General features: G+C 39.9%; 1 protein-coding gene across 2 annotated transcripts in view; it reads left to right on the forward strand.

Annotated features, from left to right (window-relative positions):
- The window catches only part of khdrbs3 (KH domain containing, RNA binding, signal transduction associated 3), a 203,156-nt gene that overhangs the window by 116,204 nt on the left and 63,947 nt on the right, over nucleotides 1-23,005 (forward strand). For both annotated transcript variants that reach the window (XR_012599499.1, XM_074686039.1), the window contains exons 4-5: nucleotides 13,670-13,816; nucleotides 14,672-14,811. Coding sequence is in view for 1 of the 2 variants with exons in the window: in XM_074686039.1 (XP_074542140.1) it covers nucleotides 13,670-13,816; nucleotides 14,672-14,811 (287 nt within the window). In the remaining variant the exon portion in view is untranslated. The remainder of the gene's footprint in view (nucleotides 1-13,669; nucleotides 13,817-14,671; nucleotides 14,812-23,005) is intronic.

The raw sequence follows: 23,005 nt of genomic DNA on the forward strand, positions 1-23,005 counted from the left end.
TTTAACCTCTAGAATTCAATACACCAGCACGGGTCCACAAGTGTGGCTCTCTGGCGTCATCTTGGAGTCAGAGAAAATTGACTTGCAGTTACACTGACTGACCACTGAATGAATCTCAAAGGAGTGTGGCAGCAGAGAGCACTCCAGAGATAGATCCACCAGGAGAATATGACTTTAAAATAACTGCCCACTGCAGAAATCACAATGCACCAGAGGGTCAAGATGTAGATTTTGTCTTGCAGTTGAGTTTTATGACAAAAATCCTTCCTACAGTTGTCTGAGTTGGTTGAGGTTGTTGTCTTTCCTCATCCTCTGATCTGTACACTGCTAATCACTTTGTCGATCAGCCGGCGGCAGCAGTTACAGGCTTTGTTTGCTTTTATGGTTCAAGGCATTAACTTCAATTACTGGTTTGATCACCAGCTTGACCCCTTGAAATCCTCCGTTACAGACGTTTGAATGAATAACCCACTTGGACAGATCTGTAAAGTTACAGAGGGCAGATCTGAGAAAGCTTTGTGCTGAACAGTTGCATTCAAACATATTGATAGCGCTGCTCTATGTTGCTTTAAAAACAAACTGAATCCATTCTTAGTGACCAGAACTAAGGGCCTGTGGTTGAGCTAGCTCATAAAGGAGCTAAAGGTCTTTATCTGCCCTCTCACTCTGACCCTTGGTGTTGGGCGATGTATAAACACGGAGGAGGAATACAGATGACGTGAACTTTATTCTTGTTACTGCACTGACCTCTGAGAACATACAGTTTGTAGAGAGTTTCCTAAACTCACTGGCATTTTCATTCTGCAGTATCATAGAAATTGAATACTTGCAACATTTAACACTAGGCATTACATCTTTGTAGAATAGTCTAATAAATTGGCCTTTAGCATTTGGAAAAACTAACAAAATAAAATAAGATTTAAAAAAAAGAAGAAGAAATATATCATATTTCAGACATGGATTTAAAGTAACTATGCCGGATAGACTACCTTCCTAAGACTTGCTGAGTTACAGAGACCATCACATAATGATCTCCTGACTGGTTCATGACATGTTGGAGTGGCGGACCTCAAACACCAAGGTCTGCTCATAGCTCTGTCCTAGATAAGTCTCTGTAGAGCTGGCCAGTCAGAGGGAAGGGGGTTTGTGGAGCGGGGAACCTTAAAGAGACAGCAGCTAAAACAAAGTGTTTTCAGACAGAGGCTGTAATAAGAGTCCTCAAAAACACCAGGGTGAAAAAACAGATTTTAGTTTTTTAGGCTCCATCTACATGACAACTTTTCACAACAAAAAACATAGTTAAAAAAAAAAGAAAATCTACGTTTGCACAGAAATGCTGAGGGACTGAAAATGCTGTAGTGAGCATGCCAGGCCTGTAGGTGGTGCTATAACTGTCATGTCCAGAAGCCGCTTTTGGTAAATGTCCTCTACAGTAGAGTTGAGCCAATTATCTGTTGAATTGGTGAATGCAGATGTAGAGCAATAGATGAACATTTTGTTAAAGACAGTCAGCAGATTCAGCAGCACAAGCACAACAAGGTAGATCGTAACAACGGTACTGTTGGACTGTTGGATGTTTGAAGCGGAGTGTGACATCAGCATTTTTACCGAAAACTCTGGCTTGCTGTTTACACAGCACTGGTGGCAGCAGTGCTTCAGAAAAATCCACTCTGGAGTTTGTTTTCAAAAGATTCCATTTGTTCCATCCTAAAATTGCTGTTTCTGTGTAGAAGAGCGGCTGAAATGCAACAACACACTTATATATCATTCTTTAGGCTGATTGATGCTTGACGCGTCCACAGGGTCCGCACAGCTTTGTGCAGACGAATGACATCATTTTCGCACCTACACCCCCTCGCGCGTGGTCCCTTTCGTGCGGAATATTTCTGCGCTGGCTAGGGCTGAACAATCAATCGATTTTAAACTGACATCGCAATGTAATAGGATGCAGTTTTCAAATCGCCAAGGCTGCAACTAGAAAAAAAAAAAATCATGTTAACAGACCTGGAGGGAATATAATAACTTGTCCTTGTTTTCCCTTAAACCCAGCAAAAGTCAAAATGCTGTTTTTTTTCTGGCAAAAGAAACCCCTGTGGGCTACAAAGATCCTTCCAGTAGATCAAAAAGCCATACCCCTTGGTCACTTTTATCTGCATCGTTCAGCCCTAGCACTGGCGCACTCAAAAATGTATAACCTGCCGGATGGAGACACATAGTCAAGACGGCAGAAGTGGTCGAAGCACAGAAATACAAGAATCTGTATGACTCTTCACACAGAAATCACCATGATAACTGAGTGGTAATTAATAAATGGTGTGAAATTGTGGCAACTCCCAGTAGACAAGAGGAATCTGTTAAAAGAACTTAGAAAATTCCACGGGACAGATATGTTAATGTGTTGTAAATAAGAGCAAACTTCTTCGACTCTCATTGAGTACTCTGGTAGATGTACGTTTTTGATACACTGCCCCCTGCAGTTTGGGAATTTACACCAACATACACTGCACGAGGTGTTACAAAGCATAAAAGCCTCATGCGTTTTCTCGCGTGGATCTCCTGCGTCTCATGTCTACCCAACTTTTTTTTCAATGCTTACGACTTTTGACTTGTAAATTTAATGACAATGATAATAATAAAAAATACTTCTATTTATAATGCACATTTCATTTAAAAAAATTCAAAGTTCAACAGTTCTAAAAGCACTTTAGGTCAGTTAAAAGCTCCTTTAAAGAGGGAGGTCTTCAAGTGTTTCTTGAAAGCATCCACAGTCTGTAGGTCCCTGAGATGGCTGGACAGGGAGTTTCACAGATGTGATGTAGAAGCTCAGAATACCCAGTCTCCCTTGGTCCAGAGCTAAGTTCATTGTTGGTAGGGTAGGTTCTGGTGTGCAGAGCGTGAATTTTTGGTTGGGGTTATTGGTTCTTTGAGGTATGGTGGGGATTTCCATGGATACACTGATGGTGGTGATGAGAGCGACCTTGTAGTGTATACGGGCAGTGATGGGAAGTCTGTGAAGTGTGTGGAGTACTGGGGTGTTGTGTTTGTGTTTTCTGACTTTGAGAAGGATTCTGTCCGCGGTGTTCTGGATCAGCTGTAGCTTGTGGAGGTCCCAGTGAGGAGGACATTGCAGTAGTCCAGTCTGGAGGAGATGAAGTTGTGGACGAGCTTCTCAGCATCAGATGCACTGGGGCACATTACGGCAGTGGTCTTTTGGTAGAAAAGGACGACTTAGACAGATGTTGGATGAATATGATATCATTGCTCTATAAGAGATAAAGATATGTACAGATTATTCTGAATACATTTTTAAATTGCCTTGTCAGGAGGAAAGAGAAGAGTTTCTGAGCCTCTGTGAATGTTCAAGCTCTAAATTAACAAGCCTGAGTTCATGACCACAGACGGTGGCTGGATTGCATACAATTTGTGTCCCTTCTCACCCAGACAGGATGATAAAACTTGGCTGCCCTTAATTCCAGTTGAAAGTGAACGCTTCAAGCACGACATTATGCTCTACCTCTGGGCTCCTCCGTCTGCAGCGGCTCCAGCTTTCAAAACGCGTCGTGGCCCTCTGTCTCCAGGAGGATCGGCTCCTCATAAGCAGATTTACAGAGAAAAAAAATATAAACAGGATGAAGATGCTGCCAGTAGATATGAAGAACAGACAGCTGTAATCTCTCACCGTGGGCTGCTCAGCTGCTAAAGACCCTGCTGGATCATAGATGCTTTCTTATCTGCACTGAGGCCCCGGTACATGGCTTTATATCTACTGTGCAAATCATGTGGCCTCACATGCAGATTGGTTTCATGCCATCAAAGGTAGCTATGAGGTGAGACGCCTCGCACATGTAAACTAGACTGCAGAGCTGGCGTGATGTAGCAGAAGAAGCTCCACTTTTAAAGAAGAGATGACTCACGCTGATAGAACACTGAACTGACGATACGGCTACAGCACCTGATAATGACTGCTTCGTATTTCTCTCTTCATGCAAATATACCTCGAAACACATGAAAGGGATGAGGAGAGACAGATCTGCGAGCAGTTGTGTCTTCCGACACCCGGTTCACATTCCCAGCTCGACACCGGCAGCTCCGTCAGCGCTGCTGCTGCTGCTGCTGCCGCGCGCGAAGGAGCCCTCTGCTCGTAAAACCCAGATTTATGAGGGGAATTAACATATCATTAACATACCACAGGCTCTCTTAAAAGAAGGTTATTTATAATTAGATGACATCAGAGACACTGGCTTGCTCGGTGCGCGAGGGGGAGAAGGAGAAGAGGAAGTTGCCGCCACTGGAAAGGCCCCAGAGAAGCTTCTTTTTTCTGTTTTGTGGAGAAGGAGAATCTGGGACACCAAACCTGTTGTTTCCTTTGTGTAATATGTTGGGGAGACATTTGGGGTTTTCGCTGTCCTATTTCTCGCCATCAATAACATTTACTGGCCTGCTTCTGTCGGGCCTGAATGGCCTGTGCGGCCCCCTGCTGTTTACATGGTATGTTTTTCTGCTGCATCCTCAATGATCTGCTCTTCTGAGGTGCCAGAGGAAGGAGCGGGCTGCGTCTGCTCTACTTACTGAGGTTTGAATCAACAGGCGGTTTGACAGCAGGTCAGAAAACAAAAAGCAAGGGATGCTGGAATAAGGAAATTGGCAACAGGTGCTTTCATTGTTTGCATCTGGAACTGAACATTATGGGAATTTCTCGAGACTTTCCACTTGACATGTTGTGAAACTGCAGTTAATTTGATGACATTTTACATTAGTAAAAGAGCCAGTCTGTAAATCTATTTAATCAAAGTATCAGTCCTTTCTGTAAAATCTCCTTAAAGTCCGGAGTACTTTTTTTAAATGATGAGCTTTGGAGTGAAGAGGGCTGAAAAGATGACATTAAGATAAGAGCTCCAAATGCAGTCAGAACTATAGACTGTATATAGAGTGGACAGCGTGGCCTCGCTATTTACCGTTGTACGGTATTGAAGCTAAAATACCCCATCACAGGTGCAGGCAGAGTCTGCGCAGAGGGACTTGGAGAGAATCTGAGTGGAGCCAGGTGACAAAATTAATATTTTTTTGTTTTCTTGAGAGTCTAATCATTTCCTGACTCTACCTCCCGACATATTTTACAATCCCTGAAAAAAATACACAAGAACAGCAGCTGTCAATCATCATAAAACGTGACGCTAAGCCTCGTTTTTATGCTCGTATAACTAATGAAAATGAAAATTTTCAGAAACAAGAGGACTTAAATACAAGGCAGCCCAATGATATCTTCAACTCTCCACAACAATCGGACGTGAGAGACATTTCTACCAGGTGTATTCATTTTTATTAAGTTTGACCACAGCTCATCTGGAATGACTGGGGAGATTGATTTTTTTTTTTTTTTTTTTTTTACCTATACTGCAGCCAGCCACCAGGGGGAGCAGTTTTGGTGGTGACCTCACTTTGAGCCGAGCAAGGTTACGTCCATTTTTATTTTTTTATTTTTACAGTCTATGGTTGGATCTCTTCCTGTGCTGATAGTTGAAATCTAACCAACAGGAGAGCATTAATGTGAGAACAACACAAATTGACTGTTGCTGTCAGAAATATCCAACCCCCAAAGATTGCCAACTGTTAAAGATAAAAGTTTATTTTCAAGACTTGAACAACAGCCATCCTGCTCCTTTTACCATTTTTTTTATCACCAAATGTGTCAAAAAATGTCTTTTGTATGAATTATTTTCTTGTCGTTTTTTTCAGGATTAATTCAACCCCTCAAATCTTTCTCTTGAATTAAAACAGGCCTGGGCCAATAACAAATTTTGCTGGACAATATTTTGTCCCACAATTATTGACAAACAATATTACTGACAATATTATTTTGAGACCAAATTAACCACTAATTAAAATATATATCATAATATTGCAATACACCATTTCAAATGCAATAAACTTTTATTTCTAATGATCATTTTTTATGAATGTAAATGGAACATCAATAACTTTTAAATATAAAAAAAATAAAATGGGTTCTCAGTCAAACAATGCACTTGAATAAAAAACTATGTTTAAATGCAGTTTTCTTTTGTGATGTGGCAAACTACACTCTCTGTGTCCATGAAAATTCTTACTCATCTAGCTCAGTTTTTCTTATCGCTCCAAACAGAGGAAACTGAACTGTTCAGAGTTTGTTTCTCCTCTCCTCCATGAGGCTTCATCAGCCTGATCCCACACTACAAAAACAAACACGCATGCACATGGGGATTTATTGAGGCTGACAAAAATGATAAAATGATTTATTAACTATCCTACAAGGTCTAAATTTAAATAAATAAATAGAGAAAGAAAGAAAGAAAGAAAGAAAGAAAGAAAGAAAGAAAGAAAGAAAAATAATTTTCAGCTCGTTTTATCTTTATAAACACTGTAGATGTACAGGTCAGGTTTTGAGATTACTAAAATTTAAATTTCAACTGTAATTCAACAATGCAAGCAGTTTTTTGTTTTCCTGGACTCTTTATTTTCACTGTTATCTCCCTAAACATTAGACATCTGATGGATGTGCAGATCAGGGGTGTATTCCCACAAACTGTTGTAGCTCATAGCCTGGCTTATTTGGGTTAGCCACGCTAACTTAAGTGAGAGTTTGGTTCCACAAACGAGGCTTAGGGCTAGTGTGGCTTCGTAACCATGGTAAATTAGCCAGCTGGTCCTGGGCAGGCTTACGGTCAGGCTTACCTTAGCTGCGTCTCAGAGAAGGTCCGACAGGCTTCTGAAAGACGCCTTGTGAACTGCAGGTGTCACATTAAATTAATCTAGATCTGTAATGAATGTTGTTCTTGTTCAGAAACATGAATTGAGACCTTTTGGTAACTTTTCTGACACCTCCTGCTAAAACCCAAAAAGTCAGAAGGACGTCTACACTAAATTCAAATTAGGGCCGCTAACTGGACATCAACATGCAGTTCAATACTTGAACGTCGGCTTTCTAGACGTCAAGTGAACGTCTAAGCAGGAGTGAGTGAGTCAGAAACAATATATACAAGCATTCGAAAACATGGCAATTGAAGGCAGTAAAAAGTGGATGTAAAACGCAGCTTGTAGTGAAAGTCTGGAGCAGCAGTTGTTGTGAACAGACTCTTTGGGACACGCCTGACCCAACCATCTGATCGACATCTTTCTGTCCACATCAGATGTTTTGGTTCCTCCACCGCGATGAATCATTGTATTTATGTTTACATTATTTGCAAATTAGGACACCACAGAGCAGCTCAAAGTATGCCCATGTGTTGCTGAATTGAGGAAGCAGTGATTTGTAGTAGGACACATATTTGAGTTATGGTATGGGAATGGAAGAGTCATTGTGGCAACACTTGTGACAAGCGTTGCTTCAGTTTCTTTCTCCATCCTACTGTGTCCTTTAAATAGATCGATCCACACATGAAGCCATCATGCTGCAGGTTTATACCAGGTGTTTTCAGATCTTTACGTCTGTTTTTCTTTCAAATTAAATCTGCTCTCACTGTCACCGACCCTCTGACACCCACACGAGAAGAAGAGAGAAGAGATGGAGACTCTGTGAACTTTACACACTTCTCTGAAGCACTTACCCACACATCTTCAGTCATTTCTGAGGAGACTGGAAACAATGTGTGACATCTTCACACTACAATGAGTGAAGAAGAGAGTAGAGATGTTAGGTCACATCGTATGTGCGTCACTAGCACTGCCATATGTTCTGATTAAAATCAATGACTTTTCCTCCATGTGATCTACACAGCACAAAAATGTAAGTGTAGACATTTAAAGAGAGGGTATTGTGCTTTTTTAGTCTCTCTTCTGTCCCTCTGGTGCTCCTGTAGTAGCTCCATGTGGTTAACTCATTGGCTGCCAAAGACATATGTAGATATCTGTTGTTATTTAAAGGGGCGGGTTGGAGGATGGACTTGGAGATTGTCTGACAGTACTTGTCCATCAGTGTCAGGCTTTTAATACAGTGTATGAGCGAGATTTGGTTGAGAGGTTAGCATGAGAGAAAGAGATGACAGAGAGAGACTATGGTGAAGTGTTGCAAGTTGGACAAGTTCAGGCAACTCACACTCCAACAGTGTGTCGCGATTCTGAGAAAAGACAACAGAGATCACAGAGAGGATCAACAGATGAAGCTTTGAAGATGAGCGCTAAAAATAATAAAAGCTCATTTCCTCTGTTTGAGGTCAAAAGAGGTGTTTTTTGGTGAAACTAACCTATGTTCTACTGCTGATTACAAAAGAGAGAGAAAAAAAGGTAGACACAAACTTCTTTTCTACTGCTGAAAGAAGAAAGTCTACTTTCACTTCTGGTAGTTTCTGTGTTGTAGTCATAGTCAGAGAGCACAATATTCTGTGGGTTTTGAAAGATTGGTCAAAATGCGCTAAAATGGCTGTCAGCCAATCAGTTAATAAATGTACAAATAAATAAACAAACAAATGAATAAATACATACAAAGTCATAATCCAGCCAGGAGATTATGTGATCAATTAATCAAACTTTATTTATAAAGCACTTTTCATGCACAGTGGTGGCAACACAAAGTGGTTGACAAATCAAAACAAAACAAAGCAAACAACAACAAAAAAAGAAAGCACACATTAGTGTGCAGCCCTCCATCTCTAACCCACCATCCCACACCCCTAGTGCACAAGGTGAACACAGTTGATTAAAATCCCTGCAGATGACCTGAGGAACTAAGAAACGCTATCTTGAGACCTTGATGAGGAAATACTGAAGGTAAAGTAAATTTTAAACTCACAGTAAGAAAATAAAACAACCAAGCTAAAAGAAACAAATTAGATAATAAAATATTAAATGACTAAAGCAGTAAAAAAGAAACGATGTGGAACTAAAACTTTAAGATACAAAATTAAATAGACACATAAAAAAGACTATATGTTGAACTTAAAGTTAGGACTTTAAAAAGACAAAGATTCAAACATAATTAGATATATAGATAAATAAGTAAAAGTAAAACTCAGTTAAAGGCCAGACTAAAAAGGTAAGTTTTAAGTCTGCTTTTAAAAATCTTTAAGTTCTGTGTAGCCCTTCAGGCTGTTCCACAATCGTGGGCCGTAATATTTAAAGACTGCCTCACCGTGGGTCTTTGTGTTAACTTTTGGCACCGTTAAAAATCCTTGACCTGAAACCTGAGGGCTCTCACAGGCACATGTGATAAAAGCAAGTCAGATAAATAGGAGGGTGCAAGACCATTAAGACATTTAAAAACCACTAAGAGAACCTTAAAACCAATCCTAAAAGATACTGGTAGCTAATGCAGAAACTTTAAAATTGGTGTAGTGTGAGCTCTCTTTCTGGTCTAGGTCAGCATTCTGGCAATAGAGTTTTTGAGCAGCTGAAGCTGAAAAATTTCCTTTTTCGAAAGACCAGAAAGAAGAGCATTGCAATAATCAATTCTACATTAGAGGTAGACATATCGGGCCGATATTTGGATATTTGTCTCTATCGGCCGTATTTTCTTTTAAAAAGCCGATTTTTGATCCGTTGTATAAAATGACGCAATTTTTGATCAGGCACAAAAAAGATGAGCACCTCAAACTTGTGGAACCACTTGGATACATTACATACTTTTGTTCAAATTATATTAATAAGTTTAAATTTCTTTTTTGACATTTTAAGAAGAGTGTGAATGTTTGCTACTGCTTGTTACATTGTGTGTTTACTCAGACAAAATATTTCATTGTTTTCAAAGCTGAATAAATGTTCAGAGGACTGGACACGACTTGTTGTAATAGATTTCTTTTAGTTGCTCAGAAATTGCTGCGTTTCACAAAAATGTGATAAATATATATTTATTTAACAATCGACCTGAATATCAAATTGGAAAAATCAGCTATGCATATCGGCATTGGCTGCCCAAATTTGGAAAGCAGTGGCATCGGCCCCCAAAAAACCCATATCGGTCGACCTCTATTCTACATGTGATAAAAGGTTGAACTAGTGTCTCTGCTTTGGCTAGAGAGAGAAACTGACGTACCTTGGCAATGTTTTCCAAGTGACAAATTGCTGTAGTGACCAGATTTTTTAATATGTGGCTCAAAATTGAGATCTAAGTCAAATGTTACACCCAGATTCTCATCACTGCAGCAAGTCTCGTGAAGATCTGGTGCTATTATTTGATACACCGATTTGATCAGTTTACAGTTTCCTCCAACACATTAATATGTAGAGGTTTGAAAGTCTGCACCATTGTCACTTCATATCTGTGTTTAGGAATGTGGTAAAGCAGAATACCCCCCTTTAAAGTCCGATGTGTGTTTCCTGCAGAAATGTCCTACAGTTAGCTCAGCTTGTACTCAGCAAATCAAATCATCCGAGTCTGACAGCAACACAGCAACTGCTATCTTAAGTCTACTTCTGTGTTCAATTAATGTATATGTCTGTATGTAATTAACACTGCACTGAACTATATTCAGTGTGTATAGCTTTCAGTGCTCATTCCAGTTACTTAAGACCTAAAAGCATTAAATAGTCTCATCAGATGTTAAAAAAAAAAAAAAAAAAATGCTTGCGGCCCTGAGGTTCAATGTTTATTTCTTGTTAATGTGTCTTTAGTGATAAATCCCACAAAAATATAACTTCTTGAAAGTTAACAGGTGCCCAAAGTACACTAAGTTTATGTAATTATTTACTGCTCCATCAGAAAGATAACTCTAACTGACTTAAACTCTAAAGCTCTGACTGGTCTCTGAAGTTACTGAATGTTCCAGGGAGACAGGGTTATTAAATCAACTGTTTGTCTTTTTTATTCATCATTTATTTTTTTCTTTTTACGTAGACACTCATTCTTCAGATGCTTGTTTTCATCCTGTGTTTTTGACGCTGTGGGCTCATTGTTGCATGTTTTTTGGCACTCCATTTCCCAGATTGTCAGGAACCACCTGCCAGTACAGTACAGAGTCCAAGCTCACAAAGCCTTTTTTTTTTCACTTTCTGTCAGTGTGGATAGATGCTGTCCACAAGTCCTGCACTGCAATCACATAGAAACGTCTAGTGTAGGTCTGCCTGTATGGGCTTGCTGTCTTAAACAAAAGGTATCTTAAGAGTTTTGGCTTTGATCGGTTTGTGTTGCTGATGTTTAAGTAGGAGGGTGACCACACATCCTCTTTTACCCAGACATGTCCTCATTATTGGTCATAAAATCATGTCCAGAGGGATTTAATAAAATTGTCTTAAAAGTCTGAGTTTTGCACAGCTTGTTCTACAAACCATTAATATCTATAACAAAGTGCTACACTGGGTCACTGGCATTACTCTGATGTACCTACCTGTCAAGGTGTTCAGCATGCACGCAGCATATGTGAAAGGCCTAGACCACTCATTCTCTCAGATCAAAACAGAAGAGTAACATCATGATAGGCCCTGGTGCACAAGCCCTCACACACACACGTTCAGACACACAACCACAGCCACTGGTGAGCACTGATATTGTCACCATGTAGGCCAGCGTTTCAGTTAACCAACCTCACACTCGTCCTGCAAACCAGCATTTCAGCACCATGGACAGCAGCTGCAGTGTGGGGTGTGTCAGAGAAACCTATCTTCTTGCCCTTTTCTGGGGAATGGTTCAGTTGGCCTACATCAGGGGTAGGCAACAGAGGGCACAGGTGCCACAACTGTCACGTAAGGCTATTTATGTTGGCACGCAGATAATAATTACAGGGAGGCAGGGGACAAAATAGATAAATAAATACGTTTTTAAAAAAAACCTATTGTATTGTCTTAATTTTAACACTTCCCAAGAAAATGAGCACATTATAAATGTTATGTCAATATTTAACAAATAACGTTAAGTAATAAATTCAAATCAGGGCGTTACAAGTGCTCGAATGTGACTTGCAAGTGCATCACTGTGACTCTCTTGGGAGGTCAGTCTGCTAGCTTGCAATCACATCCATTTCTTGGTTTTTATCATGACAAAAAAAAAACAAGTTCCAGTTGTTCTCTCCAACATAATATGGTACGTAGGACATCAACTGTGCAACTTTGTTGGAGACCAAACACGAAACAGCTTTAGCAAAGTTTAATAGAGCAACACATTAAAACTTTCTGTTAAAAACCAGGCAACAGGGGAAATTATACCTTTTTTCACTGCATAGCGAAGCATGGAAAACCATTCGCTGACGGGGAATACATAAAGGAGACTTTCCTATCGACTGCCAATGATTTCCAGCCACTAAGTCTCCTTCTGGCCATCTGGAGAAGTGGGACGCTGTGATAGGGAATATGCCGCTTTGTTTATGGAGCTAGCTAACAAGCTCCAGCTATCTTGCAGTGGAAAGCTAGCTTTTGCCTGGTTCTGAGTTCAAAAACTTGTCTAATTTGGTAATTTTAGCTTGAACCCTCATCCTGTGTCTTCCTTTCCTTCCTCTTTTGAACCACTTTTTTGTTTGGGTTTGCCAAACATGATACTACCTTTTCTCTTCCACTTTCATTCACTTGCTTTTTTTCTTGCTAAAAGGAGAAAAAAACACGTCACGTCATTGTGACTCATCATGACTGACAGGTATCAAGGTGATTGAACAAATTATCATTAGCTCCTCCCCCTCAGCATCACCTTACTGACTGCCCCAGGCAAGACCATTCACAGACCATTCTTCATGGGCCCCTAATGGCATCTGGGCCCCAATGCAACTACACCAATAGCACCATCAATATTCACGCCACTGCTGTGACTGTCTGTGTGACGCTCTCAGACAAAAAACATTGAAGTGTAAATGCACTTTTACAGACAAAGTACAAAAAAAGTACCCCTCCTTTTGTAGTGGTTGCTTTAGCAAGGAAAAAAAAAAAAATATATATATATATATATATATATATATATGTATATATATATATATATATATATATATATATATATATATATATATATATATATATAATTTTAAGATTAAAATGTTTGAAATAAGATAAAATAAAATTTTGTAAATTAAAAAAAAAACCTTATAAAAACCTTGTTTTCCTTGGGATTTTATTAATTGATCTATCATCCATCATCACACAAATAAATAATGTTGTATTTGTTCAGATTATATGAATGATAATTATTGTTGTTTTTTTTTTGTCATTTTTAAGTATTTCCATCTTTATACATGGCATTTTTTCCAGCGCAGTCAGGTGACTCTAACTCATGTTAATTCTTAACAGACAACCTTAACTCAAATAAAGACATAAAAACTTGATAGATTTTAGTTTTCTCATTGCAAAAAAGAAAAAAAAAGACAGAATGATATACCACTAGATGTGTCTGACTCCCAGTGTTGCTGAATTTATTGTAATGAATCCACAGAGATCATGAGAGTGAGATATAACACAACAAGAGGAGCAGGAGTGATGATGAAGTGTGCGAGAGCTCAGACTTAATCTGTACATTTGTTATGAGGACAGGCAGCTGTGTGAGGATAAAAGCAATCGGTTAGACGTGACAGCCGCAGTCAGTAGGATTGTAAGGATTGCCTGTTTGCAGACAAAAGTTTACAAGAACACACATAAATATTTCCTCTGTCTTTGTGTGTCTCTGCAGCCTTGAAACAGCCAGCCTCATTAGAGACGAGCTCTGCAGTAAATCCTCGCTCAAACACACAAGAAAGAGAAAGTAGACGGATGTTCCTGACTGATTGATTTATTCATCCTGTTCCTTTAGGAGGAAGAGCTACGGCAGAGCGGAGAGGCCAAATATCACCATCTGAACGAAGACCTGCACGTCCTCATCGAGGTGTTCGCCCCTCCTGCTGAGGCCTACGCCAGGATGGGTCACGCTCTGGAAGAGATCAAGAAGTTCCTCATACCAGTAAGTTCACACACACACACACACACACGCACACACACACACGTCTCTCTTTTCTTCTCCTCCTCCTGAATCTCTGCTCAGCTGCTCTTTGGCCTCAGCCAACTCATTTCCAGCCTGTCCACAGTGTAACCAGTGAGTAACAGCGCAGACAACCTGCTCTTTCGCACACTCTCTCTGTCTGTTACTCGCGCTGTAAATTCTGCCGGGGAAGTCTAGGAGTGTGTGTGTGTGTGTGTGTGTGTGAGGAGCGTCTGATTCAGTGTGTATGATCCTTGGTGGGAAGTCGTGGGTATAACAAAATAAAAGAGCGCAGGAGGGAATCTCTGCACGGGCCAAACCCTCTTTGGCAGCAGCATGCAGCATGGAGCTTATTTACTCTTCCTCCATTCATTATGCATGATATCTCCAGCGCTCAGAGCTATGATGATTTACATCTTCGCATTAATTACCGGCAGACCCCTCCCACTAACCCTTTTCTGTTTTCTCAATGCTTCCATTAAACATAAGTATTGATAAGGCAGATGTATGACAATAAAATCAATCTTTACGTGACAAAAGATGTATTTCCGGGTTAATTATGTGTTTTAATTTAGCAGCAAAAACAACTGTACGAGGAGATAAAGGCAAATGAGGTCTTGAGGATTTATCAGCGGGAGATCTGAAATGTTTTGCTGCCTCAGGAACAGTGGTCACGGCAGCACTGTAAAGTACATTAATTAGATATTCCCAGGGCTGTAGCCCTAGAGATAAAGGACGAAATTTAATACAGTGTAATTGAAAGCGAGTCTATTGCTGCCTGCATATGTGTGTGAATGTGTGTGTGTTCGACTTAACATGCTGCGTCTCTATGTGCAGGATTACAATGATGAGATCAGACAGGCCCAGCTGCAGGAGCTCACATACCTGAACGGCGGCTCAGAGGATGCCAAGGTGCCATCGGTGAGGGGCAAGTCAGCGGCCCGTGGAAGAGGGACACCTGTTCCAGGGCCTCCCAGGTAACCTGAGTCCAAGTCTGTGTGTGCTTAGGGCTGTGTTGTATTTACAGCTAAGGGGCTTGTTGGAAGGCATGTGGATGGGCGCTGTATTCTTTAGCTTCCTCTGTCTACTGCAGTTATCAGAGAGAAAAGGTGCTGTCACATCAGGTCCCACGTCCTAAACTTCTTTCCTCTGTAGAGCTTTTTGTTCCAAGTCCAAACACTTCACTAAATTAGGCCAGCTTTGTTGGATTTACTAAATGTGTGAGCAAACGCTGCTGCTCCTCAGCCTGGTTGAGACCTGCTAACTAAAGCAGCAGCTCATTATGCAGTCAGCTCCTGGACTGATCCTCAGACTGCTGTCCTGACACACGCTGTGAGCAGAAGAGGGTTCATCTAGGGGGAGGGAAGTCTGAGGAAAAAGTCATCTTGACTCTCCAACGTTTACTCTGACAGAAGTTATGTCCTCAGTGGGAGGAAAAGATGCTTATTACTCACTGAGATACAGCAGTGCAACCTGTTACTGTTTAGAGTATCAAGACGAATAGAGAAGAAATGGATTAAAACTGAGCAGTATGCACGGTTGATCTAATCACAGTGGCTCGAGAACATGAAATTACGTTGCAGAGCTGCGATTCAGATAGCTACACTGTTAAATATATAACTGTTAATGAAAACTAAATCAAACAAAAAACTTTGATATGAAAATTTCCTTTTTTGACAGGTGACAGTCTCAGCAGGACTTCTTATCAGTAATAGTTCGAACCTTTTCCTTTAATATTCTGTTTTCCGTCTGACTTTTAAAGAGTTTGCTTGAGATCTTTCTCTGAACCAATCACAGACCTGGGGCAGCGTCTTGTCCACCTGCCCACTGTTAATGTTGTGACTGACACATGTCAGTAAAACATGCTTCTCTTCAAAAACAATTTCCTGCTCAAGGGATGCACCAATATTAATATTGCTGTTATCGCCTATATCCGATATTTAACAATATTAGTAAAAAATGAATTAATTAATTTTAAAAAAAAATCTGAGATTTTGAGATCGTAAGAAAAGACCACCATGGAGATGATCAAAGGATGTGCGTGATAAAAATATATATATATATATTTTTGTCTTTTTTTTTTAATCTAAAACAGAAAGAAAAACATAAAAGAAGTGTGTCCACTCTTCTTAGGTAATTTTAGTGTTTACATAGTCATAGAAAACAGTATTATTTGTGTCTTGAAAGATCGTTTAAGATGCTCTGAAAACGGCTGGCAGCTAATGAGTCAATAGCCGATACAGATACAGATATTTATACCGATATATCATGCATCCCTACCCTGCTCTTTTTTGCTTTGGATGATGAAGAAATCTAATATTTTGACTCATTGATATTGATAATTGGGAGGGTCTTTATACTCTGATGTACCTACGATGAGCTGCTCCAGACAATCAGGAGCGTGTCCAGACTTGTAGACTGTGGTGACCCAACCAGAGCACTGACTTATCCAGGGGAAAAAAAATTATGTGAGCCCACATGGCAACAAATAGCATTTAATGTTGCAGTTATGTACTTTAAATAAGGATATACAGGCTACAGTGTTTAAGAAATCTCTTTCTGGGGAAGGGAGATACATGTTTATCAGCTATTAAAATCTCTATGCATGTTCCTTTAACATAAACAGCAAACGTAGCATCACAAACACAACAAAGTACGACTGTAGCAACTCCTTGAATAATACGAGTACTTAAATAGCAAAAAAAATATCAAGGAATTCCCTCCACCTCGAGAAACTTCAAGTTTCTAAAGCTCAAAGTATGGTATTTTGCCTGGACTACTATTGATGTGGCACATAGCGCTGACGTCACAAACACACAAAGGAAACAGAAGGAGGAGCACTACTGCCAACTTAGCAACTCTGTTGCTATATTTTGCACCTTTTCAGCTCCCTCTGGTAACTTTTTTTTTCTTTTTCAAAATACATCAATTTTTCTGGAGTTTGGACACACTCTGACGTGAAAGCATGTGTTGATCTGCAGCACCCTCTTCTTCTCTATGAGTAGTGGGTGCTGAGCCCCTCCCCTAGCCAAAACACTCACAGATGGACTCCACGCTGGCAGCAGTCTCTCTTCTGGCTTCAGACTGAGCAGGAGACTTCATAAAAATGAAATGCACTTTCCAATTTTTTTTTGGGGGGGGGTCACTTTTTTTTGGGCAAGTAGGGTTGGGTACCAAATTAGGTACTTTAATGGGTACCAACAGAATTCCATCTGTAGTACCATGTACCAATTTATGTAAAACCAAACGTTACCATGTTCCCGTTCCTAAACTAATCCTTACAGCATTGCAAGTTTAAATATTGAAGAAAAAATGTGTTTCATTTAAATACTTTGAGATTTTATCATCAAAGAAATCTATATTTATTACCACATAAACAGACAAAATTACTGTAAATAGGTACTGTTAAGTACTGATACCAATTGCAAGATACCAGGCATCAGTACATAGGGATGGATACCGAATTAGGTACTTTAATAGGTACCGACCGAATTCAGTCAAAAGTACCAGGTACCGATTCATGCAAAATCAAAAGGTACCATGTATAGGTACCTAATAGCAAACTTGTGACTGTGAGGGAGTGGAAGAGTAAGGGATTTTCCATTCTGGACATGAACACAGCATTACAGGGTTATATATTGAAGAATAAATATGTTAAATAAAAATAATTTACATCTTGTTATTAAACAAATTTATATTTTTTTCCATCTACGCACACAAAAGTACCAAAAAGTAGTACCGATACCGATTGCAAGGTACCGGGAATTGGTACCGTATCGTTTCAAGTGTGAAAGGTACCCATCCCTATCAGTACAGTATCTTTTTAAATGTAATAGGTACCTATCTTTAGTGGCAAGCTCAGATAAAGGTAGATTGTTATTGTCACTTTTAAAAAGTACCAGTGCTTCTTGATATTATTTAAAGTTATTGGGATTATTTCATTTATTAAGTAAAAAAAAATCTAATATGCAGGCCCATCAGCAGATACATTTTTGTCTTTTGATATTTTGAATAGTGTTTGCACTGACGTCACAGTTTAGGTAAACCTGAATATGGAAAATATAAGTGCACAGTGAAAAAATATTTTAAGATATCTTATATACCAACAAACGAGCACACTTAATTCTTTAGTGAAGGACTCAGCCAGCAAGAAAAAAAAAGATATTTTGAAAAAATGCACCTAATAAGCGGGAGCAACTTATATATTTACTTTTGCTGAAGTGAGATTTGAAGATGCTATGAACAGAAAAAAATGACCCACCTGATGTGAAGTGCTGTGAACAAGCTTGAATGTTGAGATTAAAGACAGATTATTACATTGGAAATACTAATGGAGCTTAGCTAGCCACAGTGTTCTCCGTTGTTCAGACAATTGTTTGCACTTCTCACCCCAAGCTGCATATGATTTTTTTTTTTTTTTTTTTTTTTCAGATTAGTGGCTCTGATTTAGTACAAACCATGTTTTTACTGAGACATAAACACTAAAATTTCAGTTTTTGCTGTGGAAATATTGTGTCTTGATGTTGAACTGCCTGTAGATCAAACTCCTGCAGGAGTCTGAGACAAAGGAAGATTTAGCGACTGTAAGAGTTTGATCTGTGTCGCTGTGTTTTACCAACACTCGCCTTCTTGTGAGCTAAAATATCTCAGATTGTCTGTTCAGAGAGGAAGTATCCTTAAGAAGAAGAAGAAAATTGTCAGTAAACAGTGCCTGGTGGAGCAGAGTGATGCAATGTCTGGTGTCCATAAACATTAGCAAAGCAAAGCCACATTTGCATAACAGCCTTTATATGCAAATGCTCCCTGCTAGATGCTCGCCTTCCTACTATCCCTGCTAACCCACGCTAATTCCAGCTCCTCTGAGACCTCATAAGACTACAAATAAAACCACTCACGGCCATTAGAAGGCTTTCACACACATGTGCACCCACACACACACACACACACACACACACACAGACGCAGCAGTGGTGCTGTGCTCTGTTAGAGGAAATTCACTGAGTGGAGATGTTTGTTCTTTGTGTTTACTAAAGTAAACCTGCTTTCATCAGATGTGGAGATAAACAAGGTCACTGTGATCGGCTGTGTGTATCGCTCTCCGTCACACTTTATTTAAATCTCACTATAATTGGAATTCACCATGCCTAATGTGAGTGTGATAAGACCCAGGTCCTGCAGGCTCCTCATCAGAAAGTCCTCTTTCTAAAATCTTCACTCTGCGTGTTTTACTTTTGACCCACACCAATCCTCCAAATGTTTGTGTGTTCGCCGTCGCTTTAATCTCTCTGCGTTTCATTCTCCACTGAAAGAGGAGTCAACTCTCAGTCCCTGAATGCGTCTTCTTCTTTGGCCTCAAGGCGGTCTACTTTCAATCAAGTAAACATCCTCCACTGTCCCCGTTAGTCAGAGAATTAGAGATTATTCTGTTTTTCTTCACCTGCCCTAAATCTGTGATTTTTGCACCAATAAGCTGCACGCCTGAAATCGAATGCATTGAAAGAAAATGACCCAGAGAGCAACCTTTGTGGTTTTCTGCTGCCGCTTCAGATCAGTTAACTGCTTTTAACAGAAAGCTCAGCCGCTGTAAGAAGCTCAGACAACGTGTTACCAAACCGCAAGGTCAGACTGTCTTTGATTCCCAACACAGCAGCTTGACTTTTACCTCCATCTTGATTACAGTGCAGGTTAGACTCCGGCCTGGCTGTTTATTCATCTAGGTGACATCAATGACACGAACAGATCGCTATCTCACTGAAGCTATTTTTCCTCACTGTGTTTTTTTTTCTTTATAAAGATCTCGATCTGGCAAGTTCTCTGCATTTGTTCTGAAAGCAAAAGAAAGATACAACTCCTTTATTTTTTATTTTCCTATTGAACAGCAGTTCGCAGAGCTCGCTGCAGAGAGTAAACACATTTTTCAAGTCGAGATGAAGAAGTTCAGTGTGTCAGATGTGAAAGTGTGCCTTTGAATGTCACACAGGTAGCACAAAAGTCACTGTTCAAAAAGCTTTCTACACGTCCTTTTGTTTCCCTGGATAATGTTGAGTGATTGATTCTGATTGGTCCATGCGGCGCAGCATTTCTGATATTTCCCTTCAGAGGTTGTCATGAAGAAGCAGCTCTCTGGGACTTAATGGGATCGTGTTAAAGTTGAGAAAGATGTGTGTTTATTTTACTTCTGCGTTGTTCAAGATGGCGTTACAAAAAAGAGAATAAAAGACAGGGCCACAGAGGTTAAAGAGGGGGTATTGTGCTCATTTTTAGTCTGTACTTTATCACCCTGATGCCTCTGTTTTAGCTTCACATTATTTACAGCCGAAAAAAAAAAAAAACTATTTTTGTCTCACTGGTGTTTTAGAAAACCCTTTTTGAAACACTTTGTTTTAGCTGCTGTCTCTTTAAGGCTCCCTGCTCCACAAACCCTCTCCCCCCTGATTGGCCAACCCTCTGGAAGCTTGTTGGGGGCAGACCTTAGTGTTTGGTGTTTAAAGCTGGCCCCTCCAATGTGTCATTGTCCAGATCCTTATGTGATGACATCATTATTTCACCAAGTCTCATAAAGATCCTGTGGGGTTTTTTTTAGAGCAGAGCGTTTTGATCAGTTTTAAGAAAGATTCTGGCATTTCTATACGTAGAGGTTTGGAAATTTGCGCACGTTTAGTCTGAACATCCTGCATTGATACTTTATATCCATGTTTTTTTTTATGGGAAAGCAGAATACCCTACTTGAAAACACTACGGGCAGGTCATCTACTAAGACTGCGTGGGCAGTTGGTAACAGGTGCAAACCACCCTCTTTAAATGAAGATTTAGTATGTTCTACCTGCTGTCACCAGTAGAAGGGTCAAGTAACCAACTAAAAAGTATTCATTGCCATACTTAAGTAGAAATTTTGGGTATTTATACTTTACTGGAGTAGTTATTTTTTAGCCAACTTTTTACTTCTACTCTTTAAATTTTCAGGTAAATTGCATCATTCAGATAGAGTGAATTAGACTCGAGTTGGATGTGAGGTACAAAAATAACACTGCCTGAGCATAAGTTGGAACAATAAGGCATAGTGAAGTTCTCACTGAAACATTTTTTTAAACTATAGCCAGTGCCACGCTCCGCTGGCACAAAACAGCACCTTCTAAGTACGGTGGCTGTTATGGGAAAAAGTGCTGCCATTGGATGGCAGAGAGCTCCCTAATATAATCATAGAGAAAACACTGCAGGTTTTGTGGTAGTATCTAAATAAAGTAATCGAACATTTTGGCTAGCCTAGATTAGTTTAAAGCAATCTAGCCTTCCTGTTGAGTATTGGTCAACAACAGCTGCCCCGCATTTTTTAACATCAACATTTCAACAAAAATGAAACTTTATACTCGTTATGGCCGTTACAGTGCACTTTAGGCTCCTGTGGCACGGCCTTAAAGAGACAGTTCAGTATTTTTGAAGTGGGGTTTTATGAGCTCTATGTGACCACTAAGGACATTAGATACAGTAGAAAGGTGTCTCCCCTCCCTCAGTAAGAAACAGACTGTAATCACTGGTGACGAGGAAATAGGCGCTAACAGGGAAAGACGGTACCAGATTCAAAGGCTATTTTCTCTGCCAACACCACAGTTTAAGAGTACGCTACATATCATAATTTTTAAGTGCATTGGGTCTTCGGAAATATAAACATTTATTAACATCCGTGGATGTTTCCTCTGTATTCCTTTCAGTCGCCATCTGTAGCAGCTCTTCTTCTGTGTACTCCGGTTCATACAGGTATCCTTTTGGTTCCAAAGTGAATGGAACTTCACTACACGAGGCTACAACCGGCGCCCGAAGCATAGCTTGTTTACATTCCCTACAGCTGAAAGGAGGGGGGGGGACGGAGCGCACTAGCGCTGCACGGAAGGATACATGACCAGTTAGTTAGGTCCTGATAAATGTTTATATTTCCGAAGACTTAATGCACTCAAAAATTATTATATGTAGTGTACTCTTAAACTGTGGTATTACTTTTTGATTTTAGTTCTTTAGTTCTTTAGATCTTGTACGGTACGGTTTGTCCTCAGTGGCATTTTTTCTCCTTATAATTCTTTTACTTTTATAGTTTAAGTAATTTTGAAACTAGTACTTTTACACTTTTATTTAAGTAAAAGCTCAAGTCAATACTTCAACTTCTCCAAAGGTCTTTTTAAACCCTACTATCTGTACTCCTACTTGAGTAATAAATGTGAATACTTTTGAAACCTCCGGTCACCATGGAGAGTTTAGGAGAGCAGAGTGGCCGTAAAGGAAAAATGAAGTTTGAAGCCATGGAGGTGAAGAAATCAGATGTATGGCTCACAGGCTATAGCACAGGAGGTGAGAGGTGTGTCCAATGTGGTGTGCCATCCACCGTATCACTCAGGCCATCGTTGCGCACATGGGGCAGCTGGTCAGTGCTGTTTCTGGGCTGACAATGACCATCAGTGCCCTGGCAACAGTTGGGGGGTCATTCACTGGCAATTGTCCTTTAATGAGTGAATTATCCTAATTTAACCACTACCTGTGAGAGGTAAGGAGCACCATTGCACTAAACATTGATGGAATAATTAGTAATGGAGTCGGTAATGAATTACGAACAATGCTTGCGAGGATCTTTTTTGGTTTTGGACATCTTTTGGATAAATAAATATGCATCAGGTCAAATTGACCTGGGAACATCACTGCTGTTCCTTACAAATGAATATAACAAGAGGGTTAACTCAACCACAAATGGAGAGGGTGGGGAGAGCACAGGAGATGAACCTTTATTATGCACGAGTGGAAACAAGTGCAATCAGTGAAAACATGAAGCCTCGATTAAATGTTAATACGTTAATATTGATATGTTGAGAATAATGATAAGAATGATAAAAAAATATGCTGGTGCTAAATGATTAGATTTGGATCTCCTCCTTCCAGAATTTTGCGTGTTCCAAAAAATCTGCATACCTATGAAGGCAAACGCTCTAAATGGATGAACAGGCTATTTTGCTCATTTGACAATTGCAATCCTTGGTGCACCCAGTCAGACTCTAAGAGACTGATCCGTGAAGGTTTGCCTACAACCTTTTCATGTTGTTTTATCTCACCATCAGCACAGCCATCGGCTTAATGTGAGTAATGGTGGCTGGGTTCACTCACTGAAAGAAGGCTACAGATTTAATAAAA

The sequence above is a fragment of the Halichoeres trimaculatus genome, unplaced genomic scaffold (assembly GCF_033239565.1).
Source record: "Halichoeres trimaculatus isolate MK-OKI-2021-1 unplaced genomic scaffold, fHalTri1.1 fHalTri1_scaffold_14, whole genome shotgun sequence".
NCBI classification, from domain to species: Eukaryota; Metazoa; Chordata; class Actinopteri; order Labriformes; family Labridae; genus Halichoeres; species Halichoeres trimaculatus.